At 39.0% G+C, this 18,182-nt stretch overlaps 2 protein-coding genes across 2 annotated transcripts in view; one reads left to right on the top strand and one right to left on the bottom strand.

Annotated features, from left to right (window-relative positions):
- Positions 1-4,999: 4,999 nt before the first annotated feature.
- On the bottom strand, positions 5,000-5,921 carry LOC108619462 (uncharacterized). Its single transcript, XM_089476133.1, has 2 exons — positions 5,772-5,921; positions 5,000-5,710 (listed from the first exon to the last, which is right to left on the bottom strand). Exons 1-2 carry the CDS (start codon positions 5,775-5,777, stop codon positions 5,075-5,077), a joined length of 642 nt encoding a protein of 213 aa, XP_089332259.1. The 5' UTR covers positions 5,778-5,921; the 3' UTR covers positions 5,000-5,074.
- A 3,359-nt stretch (positions 5,922-9,280) lies between these two features.
- The window catches only part of f (espin protein forked), a 61,946-nt gene continuing 53,044 nt past the window's right edge, over positions 9,281-18,182 (top strand). Inside the window, exon 1 of the mRNA XM_089476126.1 lies at positions 9,281-9,887. The gene's annotated coding sequence lies outside the window, so the exon portion shown is untranslated. The remainder of the gene's footprint in view (positions 9,888-18,182) is intronic.

The following is an 18,182-nucleotide window of genomic DNA, read 5'->3' as shown; positions in this document are numbered from 1 at the left end:
GTATTTCTAATAAATAAGAGGAGTATTCTAGATGACATTCACTCTTGCCAGAGGGTATATGCCAGTCATCGATCAATTTCTCGCATGTTCGTTATCTGCTCAAATATTAGTTAGCATCGAGCTTGGGCCACAAATCAAACAAATTAACGCCGTTTGATCGCATGAGGACGGTAAGACCTAAAACAGAGTATCAACAAGCAACGGACAGTTTGTCAAGCTGAGCTGAGAGCTTGCACAATTGATAAATGATATTTTGACAGGCCACTCAAGCACTAGACTTCAGCTCTTCAGCTTCTCAGCTCTTTGGCTCTGCGGCTCGGCCGTTGTTCTGCTCATTTGCAAATCAAGGTCTGCCAGCGGGCATATGGAAGCTGGCGAAACGACAAAACTGTAACGCTAGATCAAGTAATCAGGAAGCGAGTAGCTACAGTTAGTATCAGCCTAGGCTTGACCCACTGTCAGAACGTTCCCATCAGCATCATCGTTTAAAAATAGGCGCAATCCAGAACAGGCTCTTGGACAAGCTCATGCTCCACGCTTAGGCGCTGTCAATGTTTTGGCACATATTTGCATAGTCAATTGACTTGTCAGTATATATACATAGATATAGACGTATATATATATATATATATACATACATATCGAGGCCTATGTACTTTGCTTATAGAGACCGACAGCTTGCCAAGTTCAATGCACTTTTAAGCTTACAGAATATTTATGCTAAGCTACGCTTCTATGGGGGGTGTTTAATACAACAACAACAACTAGCTATATTTTATAATTCTATAAATATGAATATATATTTATAGAAAGATATATGTATATATGCTGCGTGTCTGCTGTAACAATTGATTCATTAGCCATATCGATTAAGGAAATCTTCAGTTCGCATTTGATATATGTCAATTAGGCGACTCTTAAGGTCAGCTATAGAATAATTCCTTATTTCCTATAATTGATATGTCTTTTTCCTTTTTGCTCAAATATTACAATAACAAAAAGACTAAATAATATTTATCATTCAAAAAAAAAAATATTTTTTTTTGTTTCTAGCTTAGCTTAATTTATTCACATTCAAATTGTGAAAAAATACTAATAAAAAAGTTAATTATGTGTAGAAAGAGTAATACAATAACGGAACTTCTTCTATTAACAGCTATACTATATATGTATTCCTATAAAGTAAATAAAAATACAATAACACTTATATGATAATTTCCAGCTAATTTAAGGCTATACGAAGCATCCGCAATGGACTGATAACTCGAGTTTTATGAGCACTAAAACTATATATATTCATTATAATATTAATTAAAGTTGTTAATGTGAATTGCAAATGATTTATAAAATGTGATTATAGCTAAGTACAAAAAAAAAAAAAAAAGCTATGATGTTTATTATTTTGCGTTGCACAACATCTTGGCTAAACTGAAACAAATCTCGCTTGCTTTACGATCTGTATCTAAGGTCACATTATATATTCACACATCTGTATATATGTATATACTTTATTTTTCTTGCGATGCTTAGTTGTTTCGCCTTGTATTCAGCAATATTCTTAACCTGTTTTTCGTTTGTTTTTTTGGGGCCTCACGGGTCAAAAATTAAGAGAAAAAAGTCATGTGCCTTTGTTATTTCAGCACGTTCATTAGATCGACCTACAGATGGAGATAGGTTCGTTCGGCTGGCGCGTAACACGTTTCGTTACAATGGAACTATACTTCCATTACAGCCACAGCCGCTACGGATATCGTAAAAAGTAGTTCCCATCGCATCGCCTTCAATTCGAAGGCTTTCATCAAATTATCATATTTAATTATGCACTAACTCGTATAACATTACTGGCCAAATGCACAAATGCATAAAAGTGAATGCAAACTTGCAGTTTATGAAGTCATCTTCTCAGCTTTTCATCTTTTGTTTTTGTTTTTTTGGTGGTGGTGGTCTCGTCGTCACAAACCTATGTGAGAGAGGGGCGTTTAATTGGTTGATATCAAGCTGTCTAGGCTTGGCAATGATAAGGATTTAGCTACAGGATGTGTGCGAGAGAGTGAGAGTGAGACCGAGAGAGACCGAATATTAAGGAATAATTATTTCAGTAAATTACTTTCTTAAGCTAATGTTATTATTTTCTTCTCTTTTACCCACAGTATATCTAAAGTTTGTCAACAAATAAATTACATACACAAAAGATCATTATATGACTCATACTATACTAATATATAGTACTACTACTATTTTTATATTACAATTATAGTATACTATTATGCTCTAATACCATACTCTATACCTTATGGTAATATGATATTGCATATTGTAATACTTCACAATACTACACTATCTACTACTACAACTATACCATACTACAATATCTATATACTAGTACTATATACTAATACTATACTATACTATTTACTACTACTATTATTAAAATATACTACTACTACTATCTACTACTTCTACTATACTTTACTATGTATTACTATTACTATCTACTACTTCTACTATTACTACTACTACTACTACTACTACTACTACTATTATACTATACTACTATTTACTACTTCTACTATTACTATTACTACTACTACTATTATTATACTATACTACTATTTACTACTTCTACTATACTACACAATTACTAATTCTGCTAGTAATAGTAGACTATACTGCTACTCTCCCCTACTATCTACTGCTACAATATACTAAAAACTTCTCAATACTAATATCTCAATTTTCTATATTCGAGATTTCCGTTATGTTTTTCGAATTTTCACATCATATCCACGTCACTTTATCTAAAAATAATGTATTTCTACATCAGAGTTCATTACTAGCATTGCATTCAGTTAGCTTTCGATCCACCCTCGCCAAGTACCCAGCGTTGTCATTATAGGGTTGCGGAATTGATGACACTCATAAACTATAGCTGGCGCATAGTAATAATTAAACCTAATGCAGCCGTGCGGCATATATTATAAATTCTGCTCGCACTTAAGCAAGCCATTCCTATGTGAATTCATAGATTGTGTATATGTGTGTGTACTCTAATGCATATATATGTGTGCAAAGCACTCTTCGCTGTAATCGATTTGCATAAACGATTGTCAAGCTAAAGCTTCCCAGAGCAATTACGTACACATAAATAACTATCCATATTTGCAAATCTATATATTTGAATGTGTGTGCATGTATGGGCATATACATATATGTGAAATTGCTAATTGATGGGAATGCAAAACATATACATTGAAATAGCTGAAATAGAATAAAGGCAGCGCTGGCCCATAAATATGAGGCCTTAATTGCAGCCAGGTTCATTAGAATAATTCTGTTTTCAAACAGTTACAGAGCCAACTCGGTAGCTGGGAGAAGGGCATAAAGACTTCAATTAGGCAATAAAGCTAGTATGTAGTAAAAAAATAAATAGCAAAGGTTGTATAGCTATAAAATTCTAAGATAAATAGATAAATTTTATATAGATATTAAATGTTAAATATAAATAATTAACTCAGATCTAAAAAGTTTGAAGGTCAGGTTTAAATTCCTCATTACTCAAAAATAAATAAATAAGTAAATAAATAAAATAAAATTAAAATTATTTTCATTTTGTCAATATTAGTAAATATAAAAAAAAAAAATAAAAAAAAATAATTTTTGTTTTCGATTTTCATTAACACACATATTCTTCGCAAAGAACTTCTACATAAAATGTCCTTGAACTTGGCCGCTTTAAATCGAATGTATTCTTCATTAACCAATTTTTATTTATTACGAAATAAATGGTCATCACTCAATGCCGCCATGTAAAGCTTACTCGGTGTTTGAGATAGACATGCAATGCGGCAAATATTTGCTAACTGCTAGCAAACCAGTTGAACAGCACCAAAACACATCAAGTGCAAATACACAAACTGGGTGGAAAATAAATTAAACAATAAAAATACAATTCAAAATCAACAGCAGTCTGTGTGTATTTACTTATGTAATTATTTTGTGGGCTTATGCACAAAATGCAAAAAGCCATTCGAGTGGTTGTGGCTAATGGCCAAGGTTCTGGGCACGTTTCATGTGAGACAAGATGACGCCAAGATAGTCAAGCATTGCCTTTGACCATACAGTAGTAGACCACAAAGAAACAAACAAACAAACACACACACACACACACACACGCACGCAGACAGGTATACTGGTAATTCAATATCAAGCAAATACAAAAGGCAAAGCGATTCAAACAAAAGCAAACGGCGGAAGCTAAAAATCAAAAAGGCAAAAAGCAAAGTCAAATTTATACACACGTGGAGTGGAGATGGCAATAAATCAACAAGAAATGCAAACAAAGGCAAGCAAAAGCAACAGCAAACAAAGTGATTTAGTTGCTAGGTGCTTTGCTATCCAAATGCACCAGCTCGACAATCGACTGCAATAGAATGCAGCCTGCTGGGCCGGTGCATGCGTTGGCAGCTTAGGTTTATCCTTGCCGCGTGACACTGAACTGTCGCGCCATGGATACCGTTGGGACTGGGGCTCGTCCAAGCCGGAGCTCAACTTTCGCTTTCCACAACGAAGCGACGCGCTCTGACATTGAACTTCATTAACCCGGCCTGAATGGGGTCCAAGTAGCGCGAGATGGTTAAGCGAACCGGTTTTTACCTTTAACGAAAGACTTGAGCAACGAACTTGCCGGCTTAACCGCTGGCGCCACCTGCAGTTAAAGACATGGCGACACGCGAGGCGCCCTCTACCGACCAGTTCACGTACTACCTGAATCGAGCGCACTCTGCAGCTAACAAGATCATTGAACTGTAAGACGTAAAAGGCTTAAGCAACGAACTTGCTCATCTATGGCGCCCCCTAGCGCTAGCTAGCGGCAGAAGCTAAGCTCAGCTCAAGACATTGCTTTTGTAGAGCTGTGCTGCCAGACTGCAAAAGCTTTAAGTACAATAAAAGCTACTCAGCCAATATCAAAGATCTGGCAACTCTTTTCAATTCAAATACATTTTTTTTTTCGATGAGAGTTAAGCAATTATTTATTCGTTTCGGTTATCCAATTTGTTTTGCAGTGCGAGTATTCTTAATCGTTCCACCAGCCAGCACCACCGCGAGAGCCGCCACCGACGGAGGAGCTAGCGCCATGGTTCACAGAATAGTCGAAAGAGGCTGGATTGCCCCAGGCATTGCCACCGGCACCTCCAGCACCACCTTGCCAGCCACCAGCACCAGCACCACCCCCATAGCCGCCGCCGCGTCCGCCACCAGCACCTGCTCCCTGCCAGCCACCGGCGCCTGCACCACCGCCATAGCCGCCGCGTCCGCCACCAGCACCTGCTCCTTGCCAGCCGCCGGCTCCTGCACCGCCACCACCATAGCCGCCGCGTCCACCGCCAGCACCGGCTCCCTGCCAGCCGCCAGCACCAGCACCAGCACTAGCACCGGCACCCTGCCAGCCACCACCACCACCGCCGCCGCCGCCGCCATAGGCTCCGGCGCCACCATGGCCTCCAGCTCCACCTCCAGCACCACCAATGTGCACCTTTGTGTTGCCGTGAGACTGCGACACATGCGAAATGAGTCCGGCGCCATTCCTGAAGCCACCACCGCCACCGCCGCCACCACCGTGTCCTCCGCCTGGCAGATAGCCACCGCCACCTGCACCTCCGCGTTGTCCGGCATTAGCCAGAGCCAAGGTGGCCAGCAAGCAGACAAAGACCTGAAAGTGGAAACGTTAGTCGGCCAGCCCCAGGCAGAGTCCTTTCAAGAAATCCTTTTACCTTCATGTTGATAATCGAATGCTTTGATTTTGCAGTTGGTTTGTTGTTGTTTCAGTAGCTCTCGGTGCGCTGCTCCAAAAGCTTGTGATGCTTCTTGGCTGGCAGGCAGCACAATTTATAGCTGAAAATTCCGTTCAATATTGCTAATGATCTTCGACTTCTAATGGAAAACACATAGGGGAAAAAATAAACAAAGAAAACAACAAAATACTCAAATTAATTGAAAGAAGAAAACAAAAATATCAAAACTTAAAACATAACTAAAAACTAAACCAAGAAAAAAAATTAACTAAAAATAAAAATCAAATAGAAGAAGAAAAAAGAAGTTTAGTTTATAGTGCCGCACATCAAATACGCTTCTTAAATATCACAGTTGACAAAATTGATATACATAAGTATGTAAGTGGAAATATAACTTTGTGAATGAGTTCTAATACTCTTCTGAAAATTTGCATATGTGAGCCAAGTTTTTATTATGTGCGAAAAATATACTTATATTAATTGCTGTACAGACTAATCAATCCTGCAAAACCCTTAGTAGAATTTCCAAATTCCAAATTCCCATATGATTTTAATTCGTTTAGACTTCGACTTCGACTTCGACTTCGATTTCAACATCGACTTCGATTTTTACTTCGATTTCGATTTTGACTTCGATTTCGATTTCAACTTCTACTTCGATTTTTACTTCGATTTCGACTTCAATTTTCACTTCGATTTCGACTTCGACTTCGACTTCGACTTCGATTTTGACTTCGACTTCGACTTCGACTTCGATTTCGATTTTGACTTCGATTTCGACTTTGATTTCGACTTCGATTTCGACTTCGATTTCGACTTCGATTTTGACTTCGACTTCGATTTTAACTTCGACTCCGATTATTACTTCGATTTCGACTTCGATTTTCACTTCGATTTCGACTTCGACATCCCTCTTTCTTCACCTGATCACCCTTCCTCTGCAGCTTATCTCATACCCTAGCTGTTGTACTCTCTGCAGAAGGGCATCGATTCCGCTTTGGTTTTGCTTTGTGTTGTGATGCTTATCGCTCGATTCTAGCCGAGCGCCTGCCAGAGCCGCGTGGCTTAGCAGCGCCGTGTGTCTGTCTGTGTGTGTGTGTGGTGCCTTTAATTAAAAGTTCGAAGACAAATTAAGTGAAGAGAGACACAGAAATATAAAAATTAATTATTGGCCAAAAGACGGCAATTAGACGGCAATTTGCCTGCGGCTCGCTTTGCGTAATCTGGCGCGCTGCTTGGCTTAAAAGCAACGCCGACTGGACGCCGAGCCTGCAGTTGAAAGGTATGGCTGCTGAATTGCGCATTTCGCATTGCGCATGCGCCGCGTGGGCCGAGGATAAACAGCAGAGCTGCCAACAGTGCGAGTTTTTCCCTTTCCATTCCTTCTTCTGATTCGTTTTTTGTTTTTGTTGATCTTTTTTTTATGTTACATATTTTTTGAAAGTGAGCTCAGACACATGTACTTGAAGAGCTTGGATGATGCAACAATATGCTAAAAACTTCCCGAAATATTCCAAACAACTGCAAATGTTGGCAAATACCGTTGCTCTTGTTATATAAGCTGAAGCCGTGACAGCTTTCAAGTAGCTCCGGGTTTTGGGATAAGCGCGGTAACAAACTCTATAACCAGCTGCCTCAACCTCTAATCATACTGGTATATAATAATCCGTTTACATTTTGACTAGATATTTGTAAACATTTGTGATCAAATTCATTGTAAAAGTCGATATAAAATATTTTTCATTTATCAACAGCATTGATACTCAATCTTAATGCAATAAATATTTACTTAATACCAATATCATCTAAAAAATGTATATTAAAATACTTAAAGCTGGATTTTCTTATATTAGGCAATCTGCATTGAGATGCGGTAGCGAATCGACTGGAATATCAAAACTTTATTGCTTCATAGAGTTGTCGGAGCTTATAATAAAAGCGTATTATACTATTAAATAAATCAGGAATTGATGAAAGCAAAACTCTTAGTTGAATCAGTAAAAGGATTTGATGCGGAGAGGCAAATGTGTGAGAGGTAACAGAAGTAGAGACAGAGATTAGAGATAGAGATTTGCAGAGACACATGCAGAAATGGAGATAGAGATAGAGAGGGTTGAAAGGTTGAAGCAAAGTAAGACCAATAGAGCACAGACCAATAAAAAGGAATAAGTAGAGGCAAGGGCGGACTAAGAGGAAGATTCAGAGCCAGAAGTATACACAGAGGAAGAGGCAGAGCTAGATACCGAAATAGAGACAGAGACAGAAGCAAAACAGCGGCAGAAGCTTAGGATAATGTAGAACTAGAAGTATACAAAGGTAGAAGTTAAGACAACTTGGAGAGGCGATAGTCGAGGCAACAGCAGGAGCAGGGTTAGAAGAAAGCAAGAAGTAGAGTCAGATGCATAGACAGATACCAAATCAATGGTAGAGTCAGCCACAGGGATAGAAACAGAGGCAGAGACTGAGGTAGATGAATATAAAGAAAAGGAATTAACAGGAAATAAAAGGACAAACAGTAGATGAGATAGAGAGGGAGGCGAAGACAGAGGCAGAATGCACAGGTGGAGTAACGAGTAGAAGAAGAAGATAAGACATACTCTGATTCATAGTAATAGGGACAGAAAATAAGCCTGAGCTATAAGCCTTACCCGATAGCAAAGCAGATGATAATTTATGGCCGCACAGAAAGAGATAGGCCTGATAAGAGATAAGCCCAGAGATTTTTCTAGAAAATTTACAGTTGTCGTTCGGAGGGCTTGAAAGTGAGCATGTTAAACAAAACAATTTTCATTTGCTCCGCAGCCATGAGAAAAGACAAACTATTTAGTTATTGGTTGACTTATGAGTGCTATGGGAATCAAATGGATGAGGCAGTTCAGCCAGTAGCATACCCGTTACATATCGTTATCGATAAGGCAAACCCGTTACATATCGCTATCGATAAGGCATTTCAGATCACTGGCCTCTGCAGCGGAACCACTTAAGCAAAGTTGACTAATTATCGTCGTAGATGCACTCGATTTGAGTCTGAGCAGCCAAACATTCGGCCAACAGTAGCCGCCGAGTCAGATCTGCTCTGAGCATTTGCTCATAAAGCTCATATTTCATGGGTTTATAGGGTGCTTCGCATGCACAGCAGCTCGCTACTTTCTTCAGCTCCCATGAAAGTCGTGACGGAGAGTCTACACGCACACGCACACACTCACACTTAGTCTTTCTCTCTACTTGTGTCTGCTTTGCGCTCGCTCTTTGCTGCTTTTACTCTCACTGCAGTTGGCAGGTGATGGCTAGACAAGTGGGCAGCCAGCATTGGGTGGCGAGAGCTCTCTCCCCATTTCTCTCACTCTCGCTCGCTCTCTGGCTTGGCACGCTCTCGCTGGCTTGCCGGCGCCGCGTTACATGCGGTGGGCGCTGCTGTTGCTGTTGCTGTCGCTGGCTGCCTTAAGCCGGGCTTCATTGGCGCTGCTGCAGATTTGGCCAAATCATTCCGTTGGGAAGTGGGAACTGGGAAACGTGTCTGACGGATTGCAACCGCCGCCGGTTCACAGGCAGCAACTCCATATCGTCGTGTTATCGTGCCTCGAGCTGTTGCAAGCGCGCGCACTGGTTGCAAGCAGTTTGTGCGCTTTACGTGTAGCCGTTACGTTTGTTCGACTGCTGCCAAAAAAAAGTAAAAAATAAAAAGGATTCCTAACCTGCCTGCCTTTGCCTTAACCTGCTGAGCCTGAGCCAGAGGCAGAGCCTGCATCTGCTATTCGTGCGCGTCTCTTGTATTTATTTTGTTTTGTGTCTAAGTGTTTGTGTTGGTGTTTTTTTTCGTGTTTCGTTTCTTTTTTTTTTTTTCTTTCTTTTATGCAACATTCATTTACAACACTGCGCGCAATGCGATTAATTGTGGCTGGCAGAGTATGTGCAAAAGCCGCTGGAAAATGTTTTGTGTGAGCTGAAGTCGACAAGTATTCAAAATAGTTGCTTATCCATGTTTAATAAACAAACAAACAACAACAACAACAACAACGGAATAAAAGCAACCAGTTCAACAATCATTTAATTATTTTTGCAAACAATTGACGCAGCACGATTCAAATAAAAAAGGTTAGTTTTTTGCTGTTTTTCTTTTTTGTTTTCAGCATTTGAGTTCAAAGTACTTTAACATCAATTTGGAAATAATCAGGAAGACATAAGTGCGAAAATAGATTTTTTTTTCATTATTAAATTTTAATAAGCAACGAAAATCATTAAAATAAAGTAAAAATAGATTTTGTCGTCTAGCACGCCCTCCCCCCCTATAAAACCCTGTTCATGGTCATGTGGAATGTTTGTAGCTGTGCATGTGTGTGTGATGCTTGAAACTTCGTCTGAAGTGTGTGCAATTTTCTATGAAAGTCCATGGCCAGCGATAACGTCTAGCTGCTGTTCATGGTCTATTAATTGTCGGTCTGCCGATTTTCTTTTTAATAATCATAATTTATATATGTGTGTGGCCGCAGTTTTTGGGCTTCTGGCCAAGCCGAGAGAGTGAATCAGGCAAGCAAGCAAAGCGCAACAGACATTGCCCTGCCTGGAGCTGCTGCAGCGGGACAATCAATCACCTGCGGCTGGACAATTCCTGCATCGAAATTGAAATTGAAATGAATGCGAGAGATTTTCGCGTGTCCGCTAATGCGATTTGTTTCACACCTGCAGCTCGTATGCAGTGCCAATGTTGTGTGCTTGCTTCGTGTTTATTTCTACAGCAATTTGCGTGCAGAACAAAAGACTTAGGCAACGAACTTGAAATAACATGCGGCTGGAACGCTGCGCTTGCGGTTTTTCTTCTGTTTTTATTTACTCATATTTGTTGTTGTTGTTGTTGTTGCTGTTGCTGTTATTCTGTTTTGTTTTGGGCAACCGTATTGCGTGGCTTTCTCCACTTGACAAGCCCAGTGCCGATTCTAAGTGCCACTGCTAATAAGCCAACAACAACAACAACAGCAACAGCAACAATGTGTGTGGGTCGCCTTCTTGCAGCGCTGGCAGCTGGAGACGAAATCGCATGCTTGCTCACTTGGAAAACAGTTGCTGCCTGCGAAAACTGAACTAACTGAAATGCTATTAATTGCCACTCGCACACACACACACACACACACTCACACACACACGCAGCTAGTTGACTTTCATTGTCTTTGCGGTTTGCCGTTTGTTTAGCTGACTTATTATGCCGTATGCTTTATATCTAATGCTCGGTTGCCTTTGTCTTTGACTGCCACAGCCACAGCCACTGCCACTGTCTCTGCCTCGGCCTCTGCCTCTGCCACTCGGTTTTTACATACGCGCCAAGTTAATCACACTTTTAACTCCATTTCGCATAATACTAATTTCATAATTTGCACCGCCACCACCCGAACGCACTGCCAACAGACGGCTGTCCCCAGCGACAGGCACATTGAGTTGTCATTCGCTCGCATTTTCACTTTTTTTTCTGTCTATCTCTCTCTCTCTCTCTCTCTCTCGTCTACTGTTTGCAAATTAAACTCCTTGGCGTCAGGTTTACAATTCATTAAACATAAGTGGAGCTAGATTTTCTATTATAAATTGTATATAGTTTGCTGGCCAATGTCTATAGCTTCAGCTATGTGTATGTGTGTGTGTGTGTGTGTGTCTATCTGTCTTTCCCAGTCAGGAAACTGCTGGGAACTGTTCGCTTGAGGGCGGCTGCGGCCTAGCACCTCTTCCTGGGCGTCGTTGACATGCCCATGAGCAGCGCTCAGCTAGCGGATCATAATTGCATAGCACTCATTCGCATTCTGAGCATCCAGCTATCGTGTACCATCAACATCGACATCGACATCGACATCGTCATCGACACGATGCAGCCGCACACATCGAGCCACTCGCCCGCCACGCTGATGTGCCTGCTCATTGACTGAGCCGTGCCTAACTACTTGGCTGGGTCCAATGCAACTGGCGGCATGTTTGCTGCGTCAACCTGGTGCTAGGTGAAGCGCTTTTCATTTAAATGGGCTCTACAAGCAAAGACTGTTAAGATTGTTGATATAGAATATTGAAAGAATAATCACAAGCAATATGCCAAATCATACGAATAAGTTCTATAACAGTTACTGAGAAGCTCGACAAGCCAAGTTAACCCAAATGATTTATGCAAGCTAAACTAAAGTTAAAGTTATATTAATTCTGTCTTTGTATTTATAAACATACATACATATTTAAATAAGCCTATATGTATTTACTAATATTGGTATGTAAATTCTATGTACTCAATCACTTGCTACTTCTTCTCGCCAATGCCATCAGGTGAGCTAGCCGAGGGTTTTGGCCTATTAAACACATTCGATAAGTTTTATATTTAATATTTATACTGTAATAGATAGATATTCGGCATCTAATTAAATATAATTAGTAATTGATATATTTTTATTTTAATTTTTATGAAAATGATGTTCAAAGTACTACAAAACAAATTATTTAAAAATATTTAAACATATTTTAAAATTGATTATATTTTAATATGTTTAAATATTATGATTTGTCTATTAAATATATTTTTATACATATTTATATTTGTGTATATTTTAAATATGTTCGTCTATACTTCCAATATATTTCAATATTTTTTTTATAAACTTGATATTTATGTATAATAAATTTTAATAATTTTAAAACCTATAAAAATTATTAAAATTTATTTATTTATATTTTTAAGCATTTTATTTATTTTTATATTTTATAAATTACATAAGTTAACAAATACAAAAGTATTTATTTAAAAATATATATTATTTGTGTATATATAGATTTATATTGTAAATTTGTTGATATACTTTTAAAAATCTAACAAAAAAAAACATATTGAATATATATTATTTAAATACATATATTTTCTAATAAATGCTACATAGTTTATTTTATTGTAAATATATTTGTATGTATTTTTTAAATACTTTGTAGATTTCATAAATATATTTGTATATAATTTTTAGATTATTATGATTATTTTAAATTATATTATTATTATTATTATTATTATTATTATTATTATTATTATTATTATTATTATTATTATTATTATTATTATTTTATTTTATTTTATTTTTTTTTTTTTTATTTCTATTTCTAAACTTTCATATTATTTTCAATGATATACGACAATGTTGTTAGCATTCCATCTGACACTTTTTGAGGTAGTGTTTATTATTATTATTTATCTTAAGGTATTGCACATTCGTCATTAGCTCCGTTTGTTGTTGTTGTTGCTTTGTTGCCAATTGTTGTTTATTTGTTGCTGTTACTGTGGCACTTGTGGTTAAGTTGCCTGCTGCTGCTGTTTCTGCTGTTGTTGTTGTTGTTGTTGTTTAGTTTTGGTTAGTTTGGTTGTACGTGCGCATCTGTCAGCAAATGAAATAGTACGTACCATATAATCAGAGTGCTGTGGCAACCCAAAAAGCCAAACAACAAATGACAACAACAGCAACAAAGCGGCTGCAAAATAACAGTTGAACACGAAGACAGCGCTACAAAATGTATCTTTATCACAGGGGCCCAAGAATGAAAGTCAGCTGCTGTCGCTGCTGCTGCTGTTGTTGCTGCTGTTGTTGTTGTTGTTGTTGTTGTAGGTATTGTTGTTGTTAGTACCGACAATACACAAAACAGCTAGAGCCAAGTTCAGCTGAAAGCCGCATACTTTCATCATTGTTGCAACGGTTTGGACGACGACGAAACGCGTCGAGATTTTTCGGGGGCAGGTTCAAGTTCTTTTGTCCGCTTCAGGGCGACAATTTATTTATTGCAGCAACATTTATCGAGGGGAACTCCCCGCCTCTATACTTACACTTTTATTTATTTTTTTGTTGTTCATCTTTTTGTATAATTCCGTACAATTCGGTTGGGCAATTAACATAATTATCAATGCTCGACTGCATTTCTCACTCTTTTCGCTGTCGCATTTGTCACACGAATTATGCATAAAATAATTCAACGTCTCTGGTATTGGCCGCTAGCTGCTCGCTGCTCGCTGCTCGCTCTCTGCTTTCTGCTCGCTTTCGAATTGGAATTGAAATCGGAATCGTTTAGACAAAACGCCCCATCAGCCGCAATTGTCTGCTTGGCTGTTTTGTTGCCATTTCAACATCGGGACAGCAATTCTGGCGCTTTTGTGTCTGAACCCTTCACCTTCGGCCGCTGAAGCCCCTGAAGCCCCATGGGCCCCAAGAATGTAATTGTCTGATGGGGCTCATCATCATTTTTCGGCATTTGCCAGTCGACACAATGACATATCGATAAAGGGCAACAATAAATATATATAAATACATATACAACTATATACTATTATCTACAGTGTATATATATATATAGTGTGGCACGTTTGGAGTCAAAGTCGAAGTTGTTGTAGTATTGTTTGCAGATCGAAAGTGAAATTTGTTGGCGCGTCAGAGCGTATTGTATGCGATAATAAAAAAATACATATATATATTTATAATATAATAATAATATATAAATAAGCTGCGGCCCAATAAGTCAGCACAATGAGGCTCAGCTCAAACGGGCAAAGAGATGCAGAGAGCGAGTGAGCGCGTGAGGAGGGGGAGCGGGGAGAGGGTAGAGAGACCAAGTTAGCTGATTTGGTCTGGCATTTCAGTTGGCTTATTGTAAAGTGGCATTAACTTTCCAACGATAAACATCAAGCATAGGCCCATTAAATCAGGGCCACTCGATGCGCTCGACTTTAGTGGTTTTATTGTTACTGGTGGGCAAAAACCTTTCGATTTTCATACACAAAAAAATAAAAATGAAGAAGAAGAAGATGAAGAAGTGTGGAAAACTTTCGATCGATAAACAGTTTCCCAACTAACAGGGCTTATGTGTAAAATGCGACACTCGATGAATGTGGAAAAGTAGCTAAGACTCTTATCTAAACCCGAATAATAGTAATTGAGGTTTCTATTACGCTTGCAGCGGCACCTCTTGACCCTAATAGAAACAATTATCAGAGGCATACAAATTCTGCTGAAAATACAGTAAATCTCCACTCTGATGAATTGCCCATAAAGCTGTAGCACCTGCCTGGGGCTTATCATCTCCAATGTTGCAGCTAGAAGTGTTGCCCCATTCATCAGACGTCAAGTGGCAGCCGAGCGATGCTTGTTAATTAAAACTTTAGTGGCTAAGAGGTCAGGCGTTAGCAGATTTGGCGATTATAATGCTCTTTGCCTGTGCTGCTTTAATACCCAGCTTGGAGCTGACGCCGACGCTGACCCATCGAGATGGAGGCACTTGACACTGGATGGAAGAGGATGTTGTCTTATTTATGGCACGTCTTGTGGCAGTGTCGTGCCTGTTACGTAATTACGTAGCTTTGATTTGTCTCGCACTAACGCATGGCACATAAAAACCTCAAAGACAATGAAAACAACAACAGCAACCGTTTTACAGTTTGTCCATTTGGCATTTTAATGGCCGGTCGAATTTGTGCTCCAAAACAAAAAGCAGAAAACTGAAGACAAAATGAAATATAAAAATAAATACACAAATTTCGTTGTCAACGAAAAAAAAAAAAAAAAACAAACAAAGTTACGAGCTGAGATCGACAGATGGCAGGGGCTGAGCGAACGGAGGGGAAGACCCAATAATGTTGCAAGCGATTTATATATACTTATGCATAAATAATTTGCCTATTGATTGATCGTTATGCGCCAGCTTTGGCACTTCCGTGCTTCAGCTTCAGCCTCAGCCACAATCGGAGCTCCCCGGCTGTGACGTCTTGGGTCAGCGTCATAAGCAGATCTTGCGCAAGCCTTGCCGGTCATTTCCGGCTCCTGCTGTCATTGACCAAATGCAGACCAAGGCGACCAGCCACTGCCTGCTGCTACTTTCGGATGTCACGACTTGTTTGCCAGCGCCCCGCTCCCCGTTCCCCCTCTCGCCACACCACGCTCCTCGCTCTCGTTTGGCTTTTACTTTCGGCCACATATTTGGCAGCCAGAGCTCTGCGTTGCAAGTGGCTTTTGTAAATCGCACAATACGCTTTACTTTTACCATTTGCAGAAAGGTTTTCGTCGCGCGCTAACGCAAGTCAGCAGCCTCCAAAAAAAAAGACGACAAATGGAATCAAAATTGAATTTCAAATACCCAAGATATGGCAAATTAATTTGGATGCGATCAATTTTCAAGAATTTTATTTCTTTTAGCTGTTCGCAAATTTATTTGATCTATATTTAAATATTGTATATCAATTTTAATTTGTCAAATATACCACATACATATATAAGTATAGTCGAGGCATATGTATTTATGTATTCAGAATAGAACTTTTAAATGATTTTAGATAGAATTTTTGTTAATTTTTTTCCTTTTTATATATATGTATATATGTTTATATAGATAATAGAAATTCATATAATTTTATTTGCATTTTATATTGGGTAGTCGGAAAAGTTTTTTCGCATTTGTAATGAAACTTCAAATCATATTTTTTAATATTTATAATAAACTTTATTAAATCAAATATGCACCATTTTGGTCGACCACCTTTTGCCATTCGTGTAAAACTTTTGAGGTCTCTCTTTGAAAAACTGCTCCAAGTAATTTTCACAGGCTTCTCTTGAAGCCAACTTTACTCCATTAAGGGAGTTCTGCATTCACCGAAATAAATGGTAGTCCGAATATTATATTTATTTCTTGCCAGAAACTTAAAAAATTTGAGCTTAAAGTAAATCTAGGGCATAAATATTTTGAAACTTTACTTCTAGATATTTATATATATATAGACATATATGTATATTTGTGTTATGTTTATTTCTATGCAAAGAAAATTTGCAATGCACCTGTCTAAAAATTAGCGAAAATAAATTAATTTTGACCGAAAGAAAGATAAGGATCTGCTTGCAATTTTTCTACTTTATATGAATCATTTGTGTGATTCTGGTATTCTCTAGCACAGCACAGCTAATTTAATTACCACAGCTATAAATACATATAATAAATATACAGTCAATACATTTCTGTCATAATCTCTGCAACAGAAGCATATCAGGCTATCATCAAAGTAAATGAAGTTCAAGTTAGTCTTTAAAGAAACCCAGAAATAGATAAACAATATTGTATATGTATGTACATTTGAGTCGAAACGATGATTGATTCATACAGAGTATCTATATAATTATATATAATAATTAGTAGTTCTATATATTCATCCAGCATAATTCGCGCTTAGCTCCAATTTGATGTTTAAAAATAAAAACAACAGTTCGAGTCATTCTCTGAAAATAGCTCGTATATGATGTGTGATATCATGAGTCGCTCGCTCTCATCTCGATTGGGTCACTATCATTATCATAGTCATACTTCACACACACACACACACACACACACACATTTGCACACTGACGCAGAAGTTTCGACAATTTTGTGCAGCTCCATGGAACGCATAATCGTTGAAAACGCTTTTAATGACATAATTAGGCGTAGCTTTTGAAGGCAATCGAGGCGCTGCGAAAGGTGTTATGGCCGCGGAGCAGGAGGAAAACAGCAGCAGCATAAAAGTAAAAAATAAAAAAATAAAAAAAAAAAATAAAAACAAAAATCAACCAAGAAAACTACAGAAAATAAAATGAGAAAAATTAATTAGCTGCCTGTTTGGCAGTTTGGCAGTCACAACATGAGCAAACCTAACGTAAATGAAATATGTATGACAGCGTCTGACTGTGGCTGTGATGGAACGAAAAGGCATTTGGCATTTTGGCCAGGTCGCCGCCCAGGCTGATTGATTTGACCCGGCTAGACTTTCACCGGTGCGCTCCGTTCGCTATGCTCTTAATGCAGCCGCTGGCAGGCAGCCTGCCTCGGTGCAGGCGGGGGGAGGCGGTGCAGGTGGGCTAGGCGGGCCAGGCGGTTCACTGGCAATCGCTGGCGTGACAGGGTAGCCCACGGCTATTCCCTACCCCGACCCTTGCCATGCCGATCACGCGGGCATTGTCTGGCTGCTCAGCCTGCACATGCTCCAGCCTGAGTTTATGTATTATGATTATTCCCAATTTGGAATTACCAAAACGCATTTCGTGATGTCGTGCCCGTTGCTGCTGCTGTGGCAGATGCTCCGGCTGCTCCGACTATCTCTGCCTCTGTTGCTGTTGCGGCTGATGTCATCATTCGCATTGGTATTTGGGAGCAGCCGAACACCGCAGGCCTCTGTGAAATCAATTTGTGTAATTATGTAACTGTAACTGCTGCTCCAAGCTTCACACACACACACACACATCTATCAATCAGCATTTTCGTCAAGTCACATCGCTGCTCATCAGCGCCAGTTGCTTCATTAACTCACACACACACGCACGCACGCACACACGCACGCACGCTGGGCCGCAGGTATTTCTCAACCCACTAACGAATGCA

Source organism: Drosophila arizonae, chromosome X, assembly GCF_054131065.1.
Source record: "Drosophila arizonae isolate 15081-1271.41 chromosome X, UAZ_ARI_1.0, whole genome shotgun sequence".
NCBI classification, from domain to species: domain Eukaryota; kingdom Metazoa; phylum Arthropoda; class Insecta; order Diptera; family Drosophilidae; genus Drosophila; species Drosophila arizonae.
This window is presented reverse-complemented; position numbering and strand designations above follow the sequence as displayed.